Raw genomic sequence first — 23,374 nt, 5'->3', positions numbered from 1 at the left:
ACTTCTAGAGTTGTTGAGTATCTTCTCTGAAAGCAGGAGTAAACCACAATCTCTAGATCGACTGTCATCTTTTAGGGTTGCTATCACATCACTACGTTAAAAATTAAAGCTGGGACTCCTGGGTTTTATGATAGAGTATATTTACACTTAACTAAATTCACTTTCAACTTGCTACTACTATTCTGTACAGTCCACTAATGCTTGGAGAACATTTGCTGTACTTCTGTCACTTTGCTTTTCTCTCAGGAATTTTGCGATTGCATTAAGAAAGTTCCTGCACGGAGCACACACTGCTGTGGTTCTCAAAAAAGGTTTAATTTTGTTTTTGTGTCGTAGAGCACTATTAATCCTGTTGATGCAATATATCAACCTAGTCTATTGGAATCTTCAGTGATCAGCACAATGCCTACCCAAACTGTCTTACCTTCAGGTATAGTATTTGTAAACTACTTGTGGAAATGTTTGTTTCTGAAACTTATGAAAATTTAATTTTAGTATTAATAGTAGATACCCTGTTTCAGCTCAAATGTGACTTATTTTATATACACTTTCTCCCACCCACCCCCATCCCTTTATTTCTTAAATACATGCATAAAAATGTTAGGCTGCCGCCACACCAATTCCAGCATGATGAACAGCATGCAGACAGGCTAGCAGTGTGGGTGGCAGGCAACCCAAGGAAGCTGTTTAATGAGGGAGGGAGATGCTTCACGAAGCAGTTTGGCTAAGCACCACCCCTTTAAAAGAGGATGGGGCTTGGGGCAAGCGGTGAAGGGATAGTTGAAGTGTAAAGGGAGGAGGGTTTTGTCAGGGGTGGGGGAGGGGGAGTTGGCAGGTATGTGGGGTTGTTGAGTGGAGCTGGCAAGGACAACCACCCCAGTAGAATGCATATACAGTGGTACCTTGGTTCTCAAACTTAGTCCGACCCCCGAAACGGTTCAGAAACCAAGGCACAGCTTCCGATTGGCTGCAGGAGTTTCCTGCACTCAAATCGGAAGCCGTGTCGGACGTTCGGCTTCCGAAAAATGTTCGCAAACCGGAACACTCACTTCCGGGTTTGCGGTGTTCGGGAACCAAGGTACCACTGTATTCACTGAATGTGGTTGCATAAAGGACGTAGCTTATAAGCTATTTGTGCTGTGCTGTGCTGTGCTGTTGCTTTGGAAATGAGCTAACTTTATTCTCTCGCTGAAGTATATTTGACTCTTTCCTCTTGTACTCAAATTAAATGATTTCTTTTTACAAGTGGTGCTTTTATAATCAGTTCACATAGTAGTGTGTTTGCATTCCCTATCTTCATTGCCTGTTCTTTGCATTAAAGATACTCAACTAAACTAGGAAATGTGGTAGAGCAGTGAGCTTTCATCTTCCCACACGGAGAGTAGAACAGCAGAATACATTCTGTGCCTAGGATGATACCATGAATACGTCAGGATTTTTGCTTACACCATTTCACTTTTCACTTTGTAATAACTTTTAGAACCAACCCAGCTTTGCAAATCAGAGCAGCGACCTTCATCCTTGGCAGTTGGACCAGTTGTAGCATTAATTGGAAGTCACCAGACTCCAACACCAAATAGTACAGGTATAGCACAAATGCTTATCTTGTTTCAAAATACACTCCCACAGTTTGGTGGGAGTGGGGCGCCCGTGGACCTTCAGATGTTGCTGGAGTACAACCCCCATCCTTTCTGACCATTGGCTGTTCTCTCTGGAACAGATGGGTGTTGTAGTACCGCAACATTAGGATTTGAATGGTACCCCTTTTGATGATGCACATGCTTTATTGGTGATTTCATAGGCTCCCACTATTTCCAAGTGGATGGAATAAAACCCTGGTGATGTTCTAGACCAAAGTGGCTAACCTGGTGCCCTCCAGACATTGCTGGACTCGAACTCCTATCCGCCCCAACCTGCACCAATCAGGAATGCTGGTTGGTGTGTGCTGGTTGGGAGAGACATGCCTTACATCCAATCACCTCTGTTACAGGTCTCTTCCATTCCTTTGATTGATGTCGTTACTTTTTAAAAGATACTGTGTTTAGATCTATTTATAAATCATTATTGATCTTGAACTTCATGAGCTAATAAAAGTTCAGCTACTTATGTTTTGTTTGAAAACAACAAACTAGTTTTTTTACATTTATACGCATAATCGTTACAGGAAGTGGCCAGTCAGCACCTAGCAGCAGTTTAACTTCTCCGAGCCATGCCAATATTTCTCCAAATACAGTTCCAGATTTCTCTTACTCCAGCAGTGAAGATGAATTTTATGATGCTGATGAATTCTATCAAAGCAGCTCATCCCCAAAGAGATGTTTGGAGTAAGTAATGGGAAGCCTAAGAACACTATTTTTCCTTGAGAACTGTCAAAGTCGGTACATATACTGACCACATTCCATGCATGTAGCAGAAATCATTAGGACAGTGGGCAGTGCTCAGTGATGTCCTTCTGCTTGCACAACAGGACTTATGGTTTCTTACCTCACTCCTGCAGCTCCCTCTGTGCCCTCAAAATATGTTCCACAGGATCCCCAGACCCTCCAGAGCAGACTTTAGAGGGTGTAGGGGAGCGAGAAAGGAAAGATAAGCTTCATTGTACAAGTGGGCAACAGATCAAACTGTGTTGGATCTAACCCAGGATTTTTACTCCACTTTCTCACTTTCTTAAAAATACAAATTAAGAACAATTCCGATTTTAAAAATTCATACTGTGAATGAAGCAACTATAATGTGCCAACATTATGCCCTGCGTGGATATGAAAATTGCACAAATTCTTATAGAAGCTAATGGAAATTGATGTTTTATTCATGAGCTGCTGTGTGGTGCACAGAGGTGTTCCTCAGTTCATAGACTTCAGACATCAACTAAGTAGTGAGTTGCCTATAGTCATCTAGCCTTTAAACTCTGCTAAAGCTGACCCACCATATACTGGCCTAATTTGGCCTGGCGGGTGTCCTAATTTGCTCAACAGAGACAGTTCCTCCCACACCTGATGTCAAATGTAATGGCAGGCAAAAACAAAGCTGCAAAGGAACACAATAGAGGTTTCCCTTTCTACCCACTGCAGCCCCCTGTGTTCCCTGAAAAGCCTCTCTTGTGGGTCAGCAGACTCTTGGAGGCTTAACCTCTGGCTACACTCCTGAACTCTTTTAAAATGCTAAATGAAAAGTGAACTATTGGCCTTCCTTTGGTCTCTTTTCCATACCTTAAAGCTGCTCTTTATCTGCCCTGGAATTTAGTGTTTCTCAGCCATTCCCCAAGTGTGGGAGTTCTTCACATCTTTATCGTGTTTGTAATGGTCTAAAATGCTTTGTATCTTTCTGTAGCTCTTCAGGGCCCGGGGCAATCCTAACTCGTAGCAGCACAGGAAGTAGTATGAAGCGCCCAGACACAACAGAGTCCCTCAACTCTTCTATGTCTAATGGGACAAATGATGCTGGTAAGAGAAGTCCGCAAACCATCCAGGGCCCCAACAGCACTTTGCTACAAATTGCAGCGTGTATAGATACTACAAAAGACTCCTTTTTCTTCTTTATGCTAAGTAGTGAGGATAAATTAATCTTTATCTGCATGCTTGCTTTCAATATCTCTGCTATTGTTAAGGCGAAAAAACAATGTTTGCCTATCTTGGCGTATTTGATAAGGTGTGGGGAACCTTCCCCCACTTGGGCCGACAGTGGGTGGGCCCAGAGCCCTTGTTTTCTCTCCCTCTTTCTGGCGCCTTCTTCCTCATTTTCTCTCACACACGTGAAATTAAGGCAAACAGGTTCCCCACCCCTTCATTAAATTTTAATAATTTGAATGTTTTCTACTTCTTCAGTAAAGCATGTGTTGAATGCAGTTTATTATTACAGATCTGTTTGATCCCCATGACGATAGAGATGACGATAATGAAGGGGAGTCTGTGGAAGAACACAAGAGCGTTATCATGCATCTTTTGTCACAAGTTAGGTTAGGAATGGACTTAACCAAGGTAAGAGTCAAAAGGAGGTTCATGGAGTTTGAGCAGTTAGTGGCTTTAATTGCTTTGAGTGCAAGAGTATTCAGTCATCAAATAAATCAGTTTTGCATCTCCTCTATCCCAAATCCTAACTATGATTGTTGAATCTGCATGTGTTAAACCTGCGCAAACTTGTTTGTAAGTAATCTCTTCAATGGCATGATAGTTACATGCTCAAATTCAACACAGGGTGGCATCTAGTTGCTGCACTCTTAACAATGATATTTGCACAAGATGCACTGTCCACACTGCAGCCCAAATCTCTCCCTCTCCTAAGGGCTCCTGACCGGGGGGGGGGGTTGCCATAGAACAGCCCTAGTTGCTTCAGCATTTAATGTTAGGCCTGTTTCAGTCTCATTGAAATTAATTTGACTGGAGCATTGAACTTGATTTCATGGAGACTTAATCTTACGGTTTTTTATTGATCTCATCCACATGTGATAGTAAGTCATAGTCTTAAAAAAACTCACAAGTAATAAGTAAAGAATTTTAATACGAAATTCAAAAATGACAAGGAGCAAGCCTTGGTTTCTGCTCATGATTAGTGCTAGTTTTTTAGTAATGCTAAGCCAGTTACCTGGCTGGCTTACCATTACATACTGAAGAGCAAATCAGGCCCAATTGAGCAGCATGTTCATTATTTATTGCCTTTAAACTGAGATGAGTAGTGATTTCTCACATCTCCAAACAGGTGAAGTGAATAGAGTTTCCAATGTTGTTTCTGTTTTGGATTATCCCCCATGCTCAACATTCTGGGCTGTTCTTTTAATAAACAATATTGGGCACATAATAGGTTCCTTCTTTTGCAATAGGCTGATCACAAACCAGAGGTATATTATGTCCCTCCTTTTAAAGTTTCTTGGATGTATTGTGTAAAATAATAATAATAATAATCCTGTACTGGAAAGCTTAGTGGAAAGGACCATCTGCTTTTTAACTAAGTGTGGTACCAGCAGTAAGTGCTGACCCTTACAAACTTGAGCAGTTTTGATCAGCGTTAAGACTTAGTGTTTTTTAGATAATCAAATGCTTAAGAGTCTTGTGTGTTTCTTCCCTCAGGTGGTTCTTCCAACTTTTATTTTGGAAAGAAGATCACTTTTAGAAATGTATGCAGACTTCTTTGCACATCCAGACTTATTTGTAAGGTATTCTCAATTTTGTTTTCATACAGCTTATATACCTGCAGTAGTGCAAGCTTTATATTCATTTGCACAGAATCCAAGCACATAGGTGCAGAGCTCCACTTCAGTGGATGCATTTTTGTCTAAGGACCATGATCTAATTGATTTGCTGCCTACTTGTTAGGCAGATCCAGCTGCCTCTAGCAATACAGTGGTACCTCGGGTTAAGTACTTAATTCGTTCTGGAGGTCCGTTCTTAACCTGAAACTGTTCTTAACCTGAAGCACCACTTTAGCTAATGGGGCGTCCCGCTGCCGCTGCGCTGCCGGAGCACGATTTCTGTTCTCATCCTGAAGCAAAGTTCTTAACCCGAGGTACTATTTCTGGGTTAGTGGAGTCTGTAACCTGAAGCGTATGTAACCTGAAGCATATGTAACCCGAGGTACCACTGTATAGGGACTGAAACTGGGCAGCTAGTTTTACATTGCTGATAAAGCATTTTATCTTTCAGGTAGGAATGGTAAGGTCTTTTATGTGTAGCTAAACCATCAGTTAGATTTTTTTCTCTCAGCTCAGTTTTAAACATCTTGAATAACTTTTTTGTGGTTTCAATTTTTTAAAAAAATATCTTTTGTTATCCTATTATGTCTTCTCTAGTATTAGTGACCAAAAAGATCCAAAGGACCGAATGGTTCAGGTGGTAAAGTGGTACCTCTCAGCTTTCCATGCTGGAAGAAAAGGGTCTGTTGCTAAAAAGCCTTACAATCCCATCCTGGGAGAAATATTCCGGTGTCACTGGGTGCTGCCAAGTGTGGAACAAGAAGAAACTACGGTTAGTAAAAATTACTTAACAGCTTGTTTACAAAATGCAACTTTTTTTAATCTCAGCCATTTCATAAGAGGTTTAACTCTCATTTCCATTTTGTTGAGAGGAAGGGACAGTTCACCATTTTTAAGTTCAAGGTGCCTTGAATAACCCAGAGCTTGAGAAATTTAATTTTTCTTATTCAGCGTCAGACCTCATACTGTCTCATACTGTGCCATCTGTCTTTTGAACACTTTCTCAGGATATCTTTCTAAGTAATTTGTCTAGCATTTAGTTCAGTTATATTCCACATTTCCTCCAGGCAGCTCTAGACTACGTACATGTTTCCCCTCCTCCCATGTTATCCTCACAACCCTGTGAGATAGAATAAATAGTGACTGGCCCGTGGTTACCCACTGAGCTTCATGGTTGAGTGAATATTTGAATCTAGGTCTCCCAGAGTTACATCATACTTTATTGACCTATGCAGTCTAGGACCCTCGTATCTACGGGACCTCCACTCCTGGTATGCCCCATGGAGGACCTTAAGATCCACAAATAACAATACTTTGGAGGTCCCAAACTGGTTAGATTGGTCTCAACTAAGGCCAGGGCCTTTTCAGTACTGGCCCCGACTTGGTGGAATGCTCTTTCACAAGAGACTAGGGCCCTGCGGGACTTGACATCTTTCTGCAGGGCCTGCAAGACAGATCTGTTCTGCCTGGCCTTTGGTTTGGATTCAGTCTGACCCTTATGTTTCCCTCCCCTTATGGTTTTGATTTATGGGCTACTATTAAAATGAGGCTGCATTTTAAATTGTATTTTAACCCGTATTTTAATAAACTGGTTCCCCCCCCCCCATTATGTTTTATTGTAATTTTATTGGTAATAGCCGCCCTGAGCCTGGCTCTGGCCAGGGAGGGCAGGGTATAAATACAAATATATTATTATTATTATTAAGGCTTTGGTGATAATGTGAGCTAGCTCTTACAATGGGTTTATTTTTCTTCCCTTCCATCTAGGACCACTTATTTGACTTGATCATCATCCTTGTCTAATACATGGGGGACTTGTAGATAGCATTGAGGGCCTTTCCAGACTAGTTTGCTTCGCATTGTTCATTTTGGGGGAGAGCACATTTTCTAAATGATACTTTATATGTGGGCAAATGCGATGACTTTTCCTAGTTGGTGTATCCAATCTGAGAGTAAATTTTGTGGAACAAAGTTTGTCCACCACTGGATGATGCCTTCTAATCCTATGCAGACATTTCCCACACCATGCATGGTATTTGACCTGGAATGCTCAGGCCCGCCTCCCTTGTCATACTCATAGATGCTGATTACATAGACCATATCCATGTGATGTCTACACATCATGCTGTAGCGCACTTTCTCTACTGTGCAAGTCATACTGTGTGCCCAGATTTATTTCACAGTCTCTTCCTAGGCATACAAATCATGCACATCCTAGGTAATAGCATACATTGTAGCCTTGTGTATTTTACCCTTTATTCTGTGCATCCTTGGAGGATCTAGGTAGGGAACACATCTGAATACCTCGGTATACGTGTTAAAAAGACAGTATATCATGTAACATTGGAATACGTCTTTATAGGAAACTCTGGCAGATGGACCACTTCCATGGGTTACCCAAAACAGTGTAACGTTTGTAGCGGAACAAGTTTCTCACCACCCTCCAAGTAAGTGAAGAAGCCTATTGCAGATTTTTAAAACCTCTGTTGTAATGCTGGTGTTTAGTCAGTGTTGGGCTTTGCTGCTGATTTTTTACTTGGGAAGTAAATAATAAATATCAATTTGTGCTTTTGTAGGTGTTTTATCCTGAATTTATTGCTTTATAGTTTACCATTTCTTTCTGTCCTTAAGTTTCAGCATTTTATGCAGAATGCTCTAGCAAGAAAATACAGTTCAATGCCCACATCTGGACAAAGTCAAAGTTCCTGGGAATGTCTATTGGCGTTCATAATATAGGCCAAGGTATGTCTACTGTCACAGAAATGTGCATCTACTTTCTGATTCTCTAAATAAATGTATTTATGAGAAAGTATTTGATGAATTATTTTTTCATGCTGGATAACATTTCTCATTGAAGGCTGGTGGCAATCACAGCAGTAGTCACAAACCAATACAGAATCCTTTGGGTCTTGCTTTTCATTATAAAAAAGGTCCCATTGTGCACTGATTGCCTGCAGCAATGTTTGCAAAGGCTCCAGCCCATCCTGATGCCATGTATTTTTGGCTTTAAGGACTTAGGCATCAACTGACCCAAGAGAACTGAAGTCACAAAATGACTGGCATTAACTATGGGGCACATAGTTCAGCATGTGTATTGTCTGTATAAGATCCCCATTTCCAGTTTTAAGGGGGAAGGAAACCACTTGGGTCGCAGGGATCAGCAAATTGTCTGCCCAGATCTCATAGAGTGCAGCTACTGCAATTGATAATTTGTATGGCTGTTTCTTTGTTGTACTGTCTTGAATGTTTGTTCTTAAAATATGGCAACAGAGCAAAAAGTAATGGGACAAACAGGAAATAGATTTATTGGCCCTTTGGGGGGAATTCAGAGAACAATGATTAACGATTCAGCTACACTGCCGTTTCTTTTCATTATGCTATCATAAATTAAGGACTTCAAAGGTGGTGGGAGAGGGAACTGTGAAATGCCCAAAACTTTTCAAGGGGCAGGAGCATAGGTTCTCTTTTCTGATTCCGTTGGCTTAGTTTTTCAACAGAAAATAACTTGCAGCCAAGATTTTCATGGCAGCATTTTTATTCTTCTGTGGTCCTTTGTTATCTTATTTCATATGAAAATACTGTCTTATTCTCATAATGCCCTATTCTCTTGCAGGGTGTGTATCATGCCTAGATTACGATGAGCACTATATTCTAACATTCCCCAATGGTTATGGGAGGTAAGTGACTTCACACTTTTCAGAAATTTATTTTATGATAGCAAATGTTTATTTTCCTAACTCTTGAAGGGCCTCTTCTGTTACCTTGACAGATCTATTCTCACAGTGCCATGGATAGAGCTGGGAGGAGAATGCAACATTAGCTGCTCCAAAACAGGCTATAATGCTACCATAATCTTCCACACGAAACCTTTCTATGGTGGGAAAAAGCACAGAGTTACAGCAGAAATCTTGTAAGTATATTCAGGGGTTTTAAGCAACAAACTCATTTCATACTTGTGGTAGTAATAGAATTAGACATAAGACAGGAAGTAGAGCTACTGGCAGCTTAAGCCAGTGCTTTGGACAGATACTCATCTTGTTTTATAATTATGAATACTATTCGTAGTGATGGATCCTGTTTTTTATCTTTTCTTTTAGTTCTCCTAATGACAAGAAATCTTTCTGTTCAGTTGAAGGAGAATGGAATGGTGTCATGTATGCCAAACATGCAACTGGGGTAAATAATCCCTTTTTCTGTTTTGTTTTAATCAATAGGCTAGACTAGAGGAACATGTTGTGGCACTCAAAGAAAATACTGATTATCCAAAGCATGTCATCTGAATTCCTTTTCCTGTTGCTAGTAAATTGGCTTCAGCCTAAAAGCCTTTTAATGGATTTAACATCCCGGGGGGCAATTGCGCTTCTTGCTGGTTGAGGCTCAGCATATTTGGGGGCTGATATTGATGCTAGACCATGGCAGGTGACAGCATCTCTGCTGTGAAATTTAATTGCGCCAGAGAAATTTTGCAAAACTTAATGATAAATAAAACCTAGATGGTGAACAAATTGAAGTTGAAAAATATAAACAATAATAGTGCTATTCTTTCTTTAGGAGAATGTACTCTTTATAGATACCAAGAAAATGCCTATCATTAAGAAGAAAGTAAGAAAACTAGAAGATCAAGAAGAATACGAATCCCGCTGGTAAGCATAACTCTTCTTCCTCCCTTGCCTACTAAAACCCAGACCTTCAGGTAAATATAGGTTGGTGACCTGTATCCTGAATTCCTGCCAGCAAAATTTCCCTCACATGACACTCCTTCTAGAATTAGCAGGGAGGGAAAGGAGGTGTTTGCGGACTCCTCCTTCCACCTAGGTCCCCTGAAAACAGAGGAGTGGGGCAGGGGGCTGGTTACAGAGGAATCACCAAAATGCTTCTCCCTTCCTCCTGCAATAGCCTCTGCTGTATCTGTCTTTTCTGTAAATGGGATCCCTTATATTTGCAGAAGAGACTCTGGGTCTCATAAATCTAATTTGCTTGAAATTAAGTATCAGTAACTTCACCTCTATATTTTGATAGAACAAGTGCATTGTTTAGCTGTATTATGTGAAAAAAATCTACTTTCACATACTAGGAAATAAATCATTTATTTATTGCATATAACGTGGATTATGAGCAGTAACATGGGATGAATGTCAGTCATCAAGGTTTTGAAACAAAATTGGCCATCTGCCTATTTATGTTCCCTTGTGGATGATTTTTCCCTCATCTTAGTTTAAAATCTTTCTCCTGAACCCGCGATAAGAAATGAGTTTTGTATCATGTTGTATAAATATTCTTATTTTTTTAGCTTATGGAAAGATGTAACTTACAACTTAAAGATCAGAGACATTGATTCAGCTACTGAAGCAAAGCATAGGCTTGAAGAAAGACAAAGAGCCGAAGCCAGAGCCAGAAAGGAGAAAGAGATTCCATGGGAGACACGGGTACGTTTTAGTCAATAATCAGTACCTTTGTAAATCTTCCTGTTCCTCCTGTCACACTATTAATTGAGTACTCTTCTCTTCCAGCTATTCCATGAAGATGGCGAATGCTGGGTTTATGATGAACCACTACTCAAGCGACTTGCTGCCAGTAAATATTAAGTGGACCACCTGTATGAAGTTGAAGCCTTGGCTTAGTGGCGATAGTTGTAACTTTCAAGTACTCTTCTTTTGGAGAGCATGTCTCCTCCAGTTACAGTTCCTATCTCAGGGATACTGGATTCACTGATGCAGCGAACAATTAAAACAGGAAGAGCCTTGACTGTGTAGCAGTAATTTATATTGGCCTTTCCTGTCTGACCTCCCATGCTTCTAGAAGAATTAACCTGGGCTTGATCCCCATCATATATGTTTTAACCACTGCTGTAAAAGGTGCAATGGGGCATTTGATTCCAGTTACATATGATTCTGGCATCCTACAAATACATGACTTTATTTCATTAGAGCCAGTTAATTTGTGTAAATATGAGGATTCATTCTGCCAGTTTAGAAAATGCAAGATTCTAATCTACCAACTGGTATGTTTTGGGTTTTTTTAAGAAATCGTTTTTTTTGGCATTTCATTGTTTCCCCAAAATAACTTTGGTATTTTTAGAAACTAAAATGTAATTTTAGATTACCATTTGGTTCCTGCTGGTGCATCTATAATGCTTCATAAAATAGATTTTCAATTGTATGCATTGTTTTATTCCAGAGTAAACCTTTTCACAGCAAGAATGCTTTGAAAGAGCATTATATTCAAGTTAAACAATGCTAAGAATGTGTTTTGCTGTTAAACAGGGATATACTCATATGCACTTGAAAACCCAGGGCAATATGTGAGATACAAGCAAACAAAAGCAACCTCTTATATATACGGTTGTCATCTGAAATATGATTACAAACACAATCTAAGTAACCAGATTCTTCTGTTCAGCAGTGCTGGTAGTTCAGAAGATGGTTGGTCACAATTTGACCCAAGCACTCGTGTTGAAACCAATTTTACTGCATTTGTTTCTGCTAATTGCGTTGAACGCAGTCGGCTGGCTTTTACTGGCCTCTCTTTTTCCTTTAGTCTTGTAGACTGGTAACTAGACTTGGCCAGAAACATTATATAGGCAATAACAGGCAAAACACAAATGCTCTGGTAGGGTGACCAACCCATCTAAGACCAGTTATGATTATATAGCCAAAAAAAAAAAAAAACCCTACTGCTTTAATATGTGCTGTATCCAGAATCAAGGTAATCTGAGTGACTTGTGCTTTTACTCTGGTGCTGCAGCTGCCTAATACCCACTGTAGAATCACTATTGAAAACTCTTGTAGTACTGGGACAAATGTATAGTCAGTTGTTTCCTTTATGGGACAGTCTGTGAGTGCAACGGGCTGAGTTAGCTAGGTGAGATGCCTAAGAGCTGATTTGGGTAGGAAAGCTGGGTGAAGCAAGCTGATTAGGAGTTGTCATGGGTTGCTCTTAAATTCTGTGCAAAATCACTGCCTCATTTTATAGTCTGTGTATAATGGGGCTATATAGCATATTCAAGCTTGTGTTTTGGGTTTAGCAGATTCTCTGAGGTGGGGTGGAGCCAGACAACCCCTACTCTGCACTGAAAATGGTTGATAGGGTTATTTGAGGCATCACTTCTTTCTGTCCGGTTGCTTACCGTTGTTCTATTGGAGGACGGGGACTGACTGGGTAAAGTGGTGTACATTACTTTGCCTATAGAGCCTCTTCACCCCAGCTGAATGCACTGGTGTTGCTTGGGCATATAGAAGCTGCAGATAGGCTAGCCTGCCCTAGGCACCCTATCCCACCCATTCTCTCAGTACAGAATGGGCTGTCTTGAGTTCTCCTTTCCCTCAAAAACTCAGTAGAACTGTCTGGCTTGTTTTTGGTCTTTGTAAAGCTTTGTATGACAAACTGTTACCCACAGGAGAATGCACATTTGAATGTGTCCCATTGCAGGTAATCAATTTAGAAAATGATCTATAGGGCCTGAGCTGTATATATAGTTGTTTATATAGGGAGGGTCTTGTGAGCTGAAGTAGGCTGTCTTCCAAACTTGTCATCAAATTAACAGCATTGCATTTCCTTCAACAAGGGCTACACTTTCTAAAATTAAAGTTAATGCAAAGTTAAGGGGTTCTGCAGTCCATCTAACAGCCTGTACATAAAAAACCAGAACTTGAGATCTCATTAGTTTATTGCACATGGTATCTGAGCACTCATCCTGAATTCTCATGCAAATGGTTCTTATTTCCATTTTTTAAGGCCAAGGATGTTGTTACACACAGGCAGATTTATTAAGTAATCAACTACGCTCCAGAGAATCCTGTTAAATCACCTCTGTTCCCCAAACAAAACACCAAATGTCTTGGGGACTTGATACCTGATACTTCAACTTGACCCCATTTTATCTAAGTAAATAGCACTCCAAACAAAAAGACCTAATACATTAGATTGCTGGTGGGTCCAGCCCTTTATTTTGATGTAAGATTTTAATCTTCCTATATTTTACCCACTTCACCAAGAACACACTTGCTTATGCCTTCTCTCTTCAAGGACATGCATGTAGCAGATTACTTAAGACAGTGGAAGGTATTATGCTACGTATTTTCCAGAAAGCATGATAGGTTAGATTCATTGTAGTAAAGCAGACTCCCCAAGCTGCTCAGTAGTGAAGTTGTACTACACGTTAATAGCACTCCGAGATGAGTTATTTTAATATCTTATGGTATGGGAGAACATTGAGTGCTGATGTATACACTTTGATGTCCTTGATACAAGTGATATCGGTCAAAGACGAAGAGTCCAAAAACATTAGCTGAGGTATTTCATTGCATGAGGGACTGTGAACATTAGTGAGAGATGAAGCTTCCGTATCACCTTCATGTATTCCAAATCCAACAACCTGCAATTTCAAAATAGCAAAGTTACCAGCTGATAAATTTCACAACAAATAAAATGCAGCCTTACCTCCATAACTATGATTCACTTTCCTAAATTCACCCTAAACCAGGCATGGGTACCTGCATGATCTATGACTCCTTTAGTAACAGCTAATATTCTACTCTGCTACAAGTGCTCTATACTCAGCTGCTCTGCATATCTACAATTCTACATCCAAGTTACTACAGAACCAGGATTGTAACACTAAACCTTTGAGTGAACCTTTTGGTTGCTTCTACTGTTTACTGGAAGCTCAAAAGCCTTGCACCTACATGCCCACCCCCAACACCCCCACCAAAATACACAATCCATAAGTAAACAAGTATTGTGGGGGTAGATTGAATGCTTCTTTCTAGCCTTGCAGAAAAAGAGCTTCAACTACCTCTGCCCTGATAATTGCAGAAACAACAAATATGTGCTCAGCCTCTAAGCCAGGGACTTCCAACACAGATTAGTCTCGGCTGACCCTGACAAATACATTTTTAAAAGCATAAATACTCACATGTACACTAAGCACTTTCCTTTCTTTACCTCTGTGTGCTTGAAACCAGTCAACTAGTTCAGACTGTGAAAGAGATTTTAGAGCTTCAATCTGAAAAAGATGGAATAGTTTAAAATGATAACACCCTACTTAACATGCAACTACTGTAAATTAGCCCAAAGCACCGGCCATTTTCCTTTATCCATGAACTCTGTACAGAACACAGCTGAACCTACCATCATTCTTCTCACTAACAGATAGTGAGGAATGTTTAAAGTATTATTTTTGCCAATTTACCCTCCCCCTGCAGCCTCCAAATGTACCCTCAAAATCAGTTCTAGAACATCAGAGGTGCAGGGAGAACAGTAAATTGGCAAAAACTCTTCCCCTTCCATCGAAGGGGGAAATCCTATACCTTGAGCTCATTGCAAAAAGGCGGGCTTTGAATTAAATAAATTAGCAGAAACATTCTGCTGGCTCATAGACCTTTGCAGTTGTTCAAGTTCAATGCTGGGATACAATCTTGTAAATATTTAAAGGGGATGCCTTCTGAGTTGCTCTTCTCAGGACCGCTAACATTAGCTAAAAGAGTAGAAAAAGACAATAAATTGTGTGCACATGCTCCCCGCATCAGTAGGAAAAAAGGGGTCTACATTAGCAACCACCATACTCTTCACAAAGAGAAACTATGTTGCTCTCCCCCAGATTGGCGGAGTATAAATTATTACTATTATAACAGAACCGATGGAGGGTAGGTTGTCCAGTCCTATTTACCTTGTTAAACATGGCATGTTCAGTGTCAGAGAAGCCCAGCCAGTGCAAATGTATGTTGTGGATTTATGAAGGGGTGCTTACTGAGACCTTTTGTGGACACACTGGCACCATAATGGCTATAATTCCAGTAGCATTAGATACATTTATTTGGAGTACTTATTTGGAGTCTTTAGACCTTAGTCTAAAGAGATTTTCGAAACCTGAACCACACAGGAATTCTGCTGTTAAAGAAGTCACTTACCTCCCGGACTAGTCTGTCAAACAGATATTGCTGAGTCACTACTTCTGTCCAGTTTCTATCTACCTCCTCACCAAGATGAGAATCTTCACATTCTTTTAATTTAATGAGAGCTGTGACCTGGGGTAGAAAAGACAAGCCACGCTAATCACACACAGTCTCTGTTTCTACAAAAAAATACTGAAGATGTCCCATTCACACTAATTCTTCTCTTGGCTAAATTTTGGACACTTGCAGTACAGTTCTCAGCCTCTTTGAGAATTTATTGAAAAGAAATATAAAAATACTTTAAGTAAATGAGTGGAACATATGGACTAAACTATCTCCTTGCTGGTGCATGTTCATAGCACCACCTTATGTTTCCAGCCATATATCTGTAAGGAATCAAATTATAGTATAGTAAGACAATTTTGAGAAGCTGGTACTTGGCCGAGTAAGGTGTGTATTAAAATTTGCTGAGCACACTACAGCAAAAACAGTAGTTACAATGTAAGGTGGCCTGGAGCTAAGTTTCCTTTTTTTAGTCTGTATGTCCTCTACTCACATCATCAAAAACATAGGCAGCAAGAGGACTCTTGCACACTTAGGCATTTTATGGCAATGGAATGCTCCACCAGACAAAGACTCCTCTTTGATTTCTGCAAATCACCAGCTGTGAAGTTTCTGGTCCTCAGATAAGTAAAACAAACCTGAAACTATTACTGGCACATAGATGGATATACAGAAGAGCATGACCTGATCAAGCTGTCCTTTTATTAGTTTTCCAGAAATGTTTTCCAATAAAGAAGCATCTTATTAAACCCCTTACCTGTGTCTTGAATGCTTCTTCTGACATTTGTTTGAGTTTTTCTTCAAAGCATGAAAGAAATTCTTCTATCTTCTTATCCACTAGTTCAGAGCTGAAAGCAAGAACAATTTATATTCCAACGTCTATTCCTTGAAGCTGAATTCTACTAAAAGTATAAGCCTATTTCTGAGAAACTGGAGTACTGCTCTAGAATTTTGCTTTTGCATGTTATCAGAATGTTAACTGTGAATACCAGTTTACCACAACAAATTCCCTTGTGGAAACCACCATCTCAATTGGGAGTAGAAAGAAACTATTTCCTGCACCATGGGAAAATTGAGCTCAATCCAGCATTCCAGGAAAGTAACTCCTAGGTAAAATAAGTCCCTAAGTTTGCTTTACAAGGCTTAATTTTACATTAGTAACCCTGCGACTGGTGCTGATTACCAGCGGAGGTTATAAAGGAGAAGCTAGACAAGTTTTACTGTTGGAAGAGACCTAATCTAACCCTTAAAATAGCAGGACAGGGCTACCTGCAGTCCACATTCACTATCCTGCCACTACCATATGCATCCAAGCCTCAAAGCAGTGTAAGTCAGGGTTGGCACCTGTGTATAGATTTGGGCTGAACAGGTGGTCTGCTCACTATAATACATCCCCATTAGAGAGCTAAGATCAGCATGCCATAAGTTCTGCCCATAGCCTGGTGGGGCAGGATGAACCAGACACATACTCCTAGCGCCAGCAGGGTCCCTATTTGAACCAGCTATGTGGAGTTAATTGGCATCCACTGGGCTTAAAAGCGCTGGCATTGGCAAGCACTGGATTCCAGTGAAAGGAAAAGAGCAACCCCATGCTGTATAACCATAGGAAGACCCTGGACTGGAAAGAATGTAGAAACAAGGAGTCAAAGAGCAAGTATTTATTCCTCATTCTGCAGTCCATGATTTATTTTTATTTTTTTTGCTGATCCTTATTTATAAATTACAATATATTACAGCAGCAGACAGTCCATACTCAGTTAAACCAAGAGTAAGCATGTAGGTATGTAAGTTAACAGGATTGAGGTGGATAGACCATTGTCCTGTCAGCACCAAAGGTGAAATGGATAGCCTGTGGCTCTCCAGATGTTGTTGGACTACACGTCCCAGCATCTCTGACCATGCTGGATGGAAGTTAGATTCCAACAACATCTGGAAGGCTACAGGGTACCTATCGTTGGAATAGAGAGGTACATGACACAGATACTATAAACTACTCTCACAACAAAAACAAAGCCACAGTGCTGTGAAATACGATGTAAAGACATTTTAAAAACAGGTGTGTGGAGCAGAAGCAACAAATAAATGAGTAGCTCATGGCCATTTCTGTCCTGAGGCAGGCAGTTACACACAGGAAAAAGGAATACTTTTATGATTAAAAAAGCGGCTGTTGCATAGGCAAGATAGAATAAAAAACTTTTTACTTATTGCACTCCCCCCCCCCCCAAATTGCATTATATTATTTTGTAGGATGAATACATTAGAATATGCAGGCCAGAGTTTGTATTTCCTGTTTTGAGAATGCTGTATCTAAAACGTCATGTCTGAAGAACTAATGAGCTTACAGGGCCTGATGAAAACAGTGAAATTAGTTTTAACAGAATGCGCAACTCACTTGTATTTGGTTGCCTGTGTTGCTACTGTAACAGAGAAACCAAGAATTCCAGATGTATTCCTGCAAGTTGGGTACACATGGTATCTAAAGCCCAAAGAGAAGACACATTCCATAAGCATGATTCAAAACATCTTAAGCAAGTTTCATGTGAATGCTATAATAATGAGCTAAGAATGCTAACTTAAGATTCCTATCCTCAATGCTTCATCAGTACACATGCCACCTAAAAATTCTACCAAGAAGGAAGACTGCAAAAAACCCTCAACATTTTAGTGTTGGCTTTTAGTTTTGTTACTACAGATAAAAAGTAGAGAGGTGACATCAATCTGCTATTGACTCTAAGGTCTCTCTATTTCATCGGAGTGAGGAGGGTCAACTTTTTCACCAAGGTTTCCTGGTCAGTCACTGCCAGTTCTACACTGTATGGACTTTTTTGGCTTCAATCTACATCACTTTTCACTTACAGAAATTGAACCAAATTTGCATTTTTTGAAGCTTATTCACCCAGTTTGGAAACTGCTCTCCCCTAATCCCAATACCCATTGTGAGAATGGTCCATCTAGTCTCTGATTCCTATACTGTACCCATTTACTGATCCATAAGAGAACCTGCCCTTTCATCCCATGATTGCTAAAGCTTACTCAGGAGTCTTTGGTGTGGAATTTTATCAAAGGCTTCTTGAAAGTTCAAGTACACGTTGTCTATTGGATCACTCCCATCCTTCTTGACACATCTCACTTCCAAAGGGCAGCTGAATGGAAACTTACCCCAGGGTCTGCTTTGTTCGCAGGAAGTCAAAACAAGGCTCTTCCATGTACATCTGAAACGAAGTATTTCAATCACAGCAAGATTTTTGCATTTTCCCTCCCAGATAAAAAGCAGTATTTAAGGCTCAGGGTGGATGAAACAAAATGAAGCAATGATTTCTACTTTTAAGCCACCTATTAGAACAGCTTATCACCCTAAGATACAAAATACTTGCCCCCCCAAAATTTGCACTATATCACTTGTGTCTAGTCCCACCTGTGCTAGGAAAGTTTGTATCTTCACAAAACAGGAAGTGAACGCTCAGGTTGTAGGCTGTGTTCTGGAAATGCACATTGACTGTAATGAACTGATTATTTGGGAAGACCCTCCAAAAAGGTCAACAAGGTGTGCTTCATGTAACAGGAAATGGCCTTATGATGTGCCAGACCATTAGGTCTAACTAGGGGTGTCTCCCAGACAGACACCAGGGATCAAACCAGGAGCTTTCTGCATGCCAAGCATGTACTCTATCACTGAGCCATTGTCCTTCCCTTGTATAACAACCAGTTCCCATATTAATCACCCTTTTGCCTCTCCATCCACACTCTGTACTATCCCTGCACAGTTTCAGCACAAACATCCCAAACATGGGCTTCTATGGTTTGATTTGCAACAACTATGCTGTCCAACTGAATTTACACTCAAGTGTTGTGATTTTTATAGTTGCACTTAGAAAGGTCAGATATTAACCTATTTCAGTTTTTAGAAAGCAATCCAAACTTACCACAAGCAATTCCATGAGAGAATATTCTCTTAAACTCCTAGCTCCAGACTAAAAGGGAACAATAACAAAGAATTCATTCACTATGAGGCTTGGGTTTTAAGTTATGCTATATGTTTATCTCCAAAGTGGGAAGAGATGCTAAAATTCTCTAAATCACCAAATACATGACAAATCGATAATAAAAGGCCCTCTACCTCTCACCTGTACCTCAGAACTAGGATGCAAGGGAAGGGAGTAAAGCATGCTAAACACAACGCATGGAAGCTCTGACTGCACAGTTAGAAGTTTCTAGTTGCACTGTAAGGAGAGGATTACCAGTTTCCTGAAACAGCTATGAAATACAGCTGACTTCCAACTTAAACTGCCTAGGGTTACGTTCTGGGGATAGCACATAAAGCCAAATTCCAAAAGTCAAAACACATCGGGATCAACGGCAGGTAGGATTGCCAAAGTGTTTTTTCCCAGACACCCACCCCATTTCAATTGTATTTTTTGCCAAGCACGTAAAGCTGCATGCACAAAAGCTAAATGTGAGTTAAGTTGTGAGTACGGAGAAATAGAAGACACAATAATGTTTAGTGTGTGGACAGGGTGTCACCATGGCCCCCAACCTCTTGGGATTTCCAAAAAGTTGTAGGGCAATGGCAACGCTCAGCTAGAGACTACAGGCTCCTTATGTGATTAAAGCTGCCATGTGATAAGTTTTTAAAATGGCAGTCAAATGCTCTACCACTGAACTATACCACCTTTTTAAATGGCTACTGAATTTTGTAAACACTGTAGACAAACCACTGCCACATTTATGCCACTCACTTTCTTGTAAAGTTTCTATGTTGGATTCCATTCTATAGCAGAGTTTAGCAGCAAAAGTTATTCCTAGCTACATCTTTACATGTACAAAGTTTCCATCTGCTTGCAGAAGCCCACTGTATTTGCCATGTCAGTGCAGATTATGAAACAAGTTCTCAAGTGATAAAGGAGGGTCACATACTATGAGGAGCAATTGCACAATAAAGGAATTAATACACCCACTCTTTGCACCACAGCACCTGGTAGTAGACGGTCACTTCAGAATTTGCATCCCCTTTGTTCAGGGTCTTCACTTTGCACAGCAGATGAGCACCGGGCAAGTCCATCACCCGGAACTGAACTGGACAGGGATGTACCAAAGGAAGGAATCTCAATGTTCTGAAAAAGTCCACAGATCAAAGTGTCAGCTGTCAACTCACTCCTTAACCCAATACACAGTATGATCTAGGCTCAGATATTATAAACACGTGAGCATGTCTATTTCATAAAATACAAAAATCACATCGATGAAGACCCACAAGAGAAAAACTTAAATTTGAGGCAGTTGCTGATGACCCGAATGGGTTGGGTCTTAATTTAGGAAGAAGTTATGTTTGTAATAGGGCTGCAGTGTTTAATAAATGAATTGGTTATGTTCATTTAGAAAACCTTTTAACTGACTAAACAAGTGTCCAGGTTGATCAGATAGTGTGTGTTTAATATAAACACCATCCTAAGAGAGGCACCGCTACCTTTTTTCACACAGGTGGGAACACCTCTAAGATGACACCTGCTACAACACTTGTATGCCACCTAAAACCAAAGAGAATATGCTTCTGGCTTCAGGAATACTCTTTTTATTCATATATAATTTTAACTGATAGGGTAATCAATCATATTCATGAGATCAATTAGCATTCTTTTCAACTGGTTTGCAGTCCTAGTTTTCAGTGGTATCTCTCCCATTCAAGTTTTGGTCATGCCTCACAGCCTAATATATATTCTAATATAATGTATAAATATACTTACTGAACAACATAATCCAGAAATTCTTTTGATTCCTTAAAGATAAATGATATGTATTTTAATTTCTGAATATATGTACCCAAAGCCAAAATTAGTCCACACAAAACTAAAGTATTTTGCTCACACTTAAATCTGGTGTTCTCAGCACTGAAGAAATAAATTGGATAGAAACAATTTGTGGTTTCTGGCTCTAAGAAACAACTCATGCTTACCACCAATATACAATCCTTAGTCATTTTCCAAATTATTCTTTACTGGCCTTTACATGAGCCTATTAAGGATATTTTCCTACCATGAAAAAAAGCCCTTCCAGTATTACATTGGGGTTTTTTTTGCCTCAGAACCTTGAGACCAAGAGACAACCCAATGGCCACTCTGTGTAAACACCAATCGTTTTGTCCCAGACTACACAACAAATACTTTGTGAGAGAGCACACTACAGCAGCAAAGCTTCATGGAGTCCAAAACATCTTGCAAATCCTTCACTGAACTTCAAAGAGAGCTGAGTGATGTCTCATGTGGAAACACTTTCCCAGGTATCAGTCTAAACACATGCAATATAAGCAGAGTGTCATCACTCCAAGAGTGGCATGAGAATCTTCCAGGCGCTTAGACCAGCACAAGCAGAGGACAGATAGCAATATGAATTCCCTTCACATTGACTGTTTGCACAGAAAAGTAGCCTTCCCTTGAAGCTGCACAACTGCTCTCTCACGTTGAGTGGATTTTCTAGCCATAGCCTTTTGATGGACTCTATTCTGCAAGGTTTGGTCCTAAAGCAACAACAAACAGATACCATCAACATGGAGGTTGCAAACACCACTAGCTGCTGTGCTGTGGTACTAGCGTGGCAAGTCATAGATGAATAAGCCTATGCTACTACTAGCTGTTAATCATCAAAATAAAGGATCGTTCACAGAGGCAGATGAAGCTGATAGGTCTATACTCACAGTGCTTGTGAAGTTTCCTTGGACAAGGCCTTCTGCAAAGAGCTGGGATTTGAAAGTCTTCACAAACAATAGTAGAGAATCTATAGAAAGGCCCTTCATAAGTGTCTCATATTTGTCCGTCATAGACCACCTGCCGTGCTCAAGTATTAAGAGGCGTATATCTCTGTGACCAATAAGAAATACAGCTGAATGCAGGATAATTGAAAACAGATGGCCTCTCAAGTTCCTCCTATAAGCCAATCCGAAAGGAAGCAAAGAATGTGCAACTGCACTCATTTGAAACGTGGATGCTCAAATCTTGCTCCTTTCCTCTTTGTCATTAAAAGACCAAAATCTCCCTTAGAATAGAAACCTGCCATTCTTTTTACCCAATGAACACTGCAGCATGCATGAACTACTGTACATAAATAATAATGCTAAGAGTGGTAACCTTCCAAATGCACATGGAGAACTGAACTATTTGTGGGTGGGAAGAACCATTTCCTCAACAATAACAGTAACAGGTGAAGAGAGACTAAACCCACGGGGCAGGAAACTTAGGCCCTGAATGCCATCTCAGTCTCTCTTTGCCCCAGGGCAACAGTTAGGGTATGAGAGTCCCCCCCTCCCAAGGTTTAATACCCCTTCCATGCCAATTGTGGTTCTGATGGTGTTAAGTAAATTTTTTAGAGTTGCCATATCTTTTATGTGCTTTTAATTCTGTTGGGAGCCGCCCAGAGTGGTTGGAGAAACCCAGCCAGATGGACGGGGTATAAATAATAAATTATTATTCTTATTATTTCAAGAAAAGGGAGAGCTCAGACCCATACCACCCTTAAAGCAACTGGTGAGGGGGCGGGTCTTGAAGCTCCTTGTGGTTGGGACAAATTATTTCCGTTCCCTTCTCAGGATTCCCCATCTGCATACCCAGCCCCACCCACTTCCAAATATATTCTTGCAAAGCTAAGGAATCTTTACTATCAGTAGCGATTTCCCCTCCCCTGTGGACTCCCAGCAGATGAGCCACTTCCCTAATAGACAGAAAGACAGGCAATTGCAAAGCTAATTCTACTACAGATTCTCCTTATCATGGACTCTGATTCAGACAGCTCCTTTAAGGGTGACAGATGTTTGCTTTCAGGTCCACTACACTGCAAACCCCAGCCCTTCCCAAAGGCAGCTTATCAGACAGCCCAGGAGGATTTCAATTTGGGCAGCAGAAGAGATGGGAATACAAATGCTCAGTCGTGTGCGTGGAGCAGGTCACACTGCTTTCTGGATCACAGCCATTATGCTGCAAATGCAGCTGGTAAACAAATCACAATGATATGTTGATGAGAAAAGCATCAGTACAGGATACCCGTACAATGTGCACAATACCATGGTTATCAGAGGTTGACCCCAAAAATCAAACGTTCATGCTGCATCTGTGTTTTGAACTATCTTCAGAACACCTAAGGGCTAGAAAGGCACACTGTTTTCACAGAAAGCATGGAAGGGGAAGCACAGCCTCCAGGTGTTCACAAGAGTCAACACATGGTCACACTGAACACCCTCAAAACTTCC

General features: G+C 40.4%; 2 protein-coding genes across 8 annotated transcripts in view; one reads left to right on the top strand and one right to left on the bottom strand.

The window, feature by feature from the left end:
* Positions 1-11,342, top strand: part of OSBPL9 (oxysterol binding protein like 9) — a 57,809-nt gene extending 46,467 nt beyond the window's left edge. For all 7 annotated transcript variants that reach the window (XM_053392461.1, XM_053392459.1, XM_053392460.1 and 4 more), the window contains 15 exons: positions 337-430; positions 1,481-1,585; positions 2,165-2,324; positions 3,331-3,443; positions 3,859-3,977; positions 5,064-5,149; positions 5,783-5,957; positions 7,548-7,632; positions 7,817-7,927; positions 8,799-8,862; positions 8,955-9,095; positions 9,283-9,361; positions 9,737-9,828; positions 10,476-10,611; positions 10,696-11,342. In XM_053392461.1, the coding sequence (XP_053248436.1) occupies positions 337-430; positions 1,481-1,585; positions 2,165-2,324; positions 3,331-3,443; positions 3,859-3,977; positions 5,064-5,149; positions 5,783-5,957; positions 7,548-7,632; positions 7,817-7,927; positions 8,799-8,862; positions 8,955-9,095; positions 9,283-9,361; positions 9,737-9,828; positions 10,476-10,611; positions 10,696-10,770 (1,635 nt within the window). In that variant the 3' untranslated portion in view covers positions 10,771-11,342. The remainder of the gene's footprint in view (positions 1-336; positions 431-1,480; positions 1,586-2,164; positions 2,325-3,330; positions 3,444-3,858; positions 3,978-5,063; positions 5,150-5,782; positions 5,958-7,547; positions 7,633-7,816; positions 7,928-8,798; positions 8,863-8,954; positions 9,096-9,282; positions 9,362-9,736; positions 9,829-10,475; positions 10,612-10,695) is intronic.
* A 1,491-nt stretch (positions 11,343-12,833) lies between these two features.
* NRDC (nardilysin convertase) overlaps positions 12,834-23,374 on the bottom strand; it is a 29,556-nt gene continuing 19,015 nt past the window's right edge. Inside the window, exons 22-31 of the mRNA XM_053392457.1 lie at positions 21,830-21,992; positions 20,883-20,914; positions 20,114-20,252; positions 19,065-19,112; positions 18,301-18,353; positions 17,534-17,617; positions 15,899-15,989; positions 15,094-15,210; positions 14,100-14,189; positions 12,834-13,559 (exon numbers count right to left, since the gene is read on the bottom strand). Of these exons, the coding sequence (XP_053248432.1) occupies positions 13,365-13,559; positions 14,100-14,189; positions 15,094-15,210; positions 15,899-15,989; positions 17,534-17,617; positions 18,301-18,353; positions 19,065-19,112; positions 20,114-20,252; positions 20,883-20,914; positions 21,830-21,992 (1,012 nt within the window). The 3' untranslated portion in view covers positions 12,834-13,364. The remainder of the gene's footprint in view (positions 13,560-14,099; positions 14,190-15,093; positions 15,211-15,898; positions 15,990-17,533; positions 17,618-18,300; positions 18,354-19,064; positions 19,113-20,113; positions 20,253-20,882; positions 20,915-21,829; positions 21,993-23,374) is intronic.

This window comes from Podarcis raffonei, chromosome 6, assembly GCF_027172205.1.
Source record: "Podarcis raffonei isolate rPodRaf1 chromosome 6, rPodRaf1.pri, whole genome shotgun sequence".
Classification (NCBI taxonomy): Eukaryota; Metazoa; Chordata; class Lepidosauria; order Squamata; family Lacertidae; genus Podarcis; species Podarcis raffonei.
The sequence above is the reverse complement of the archived record's forward strand: the minus strand, read 5'-3'. Positions and strand labels throughout refer to the sequence as shown.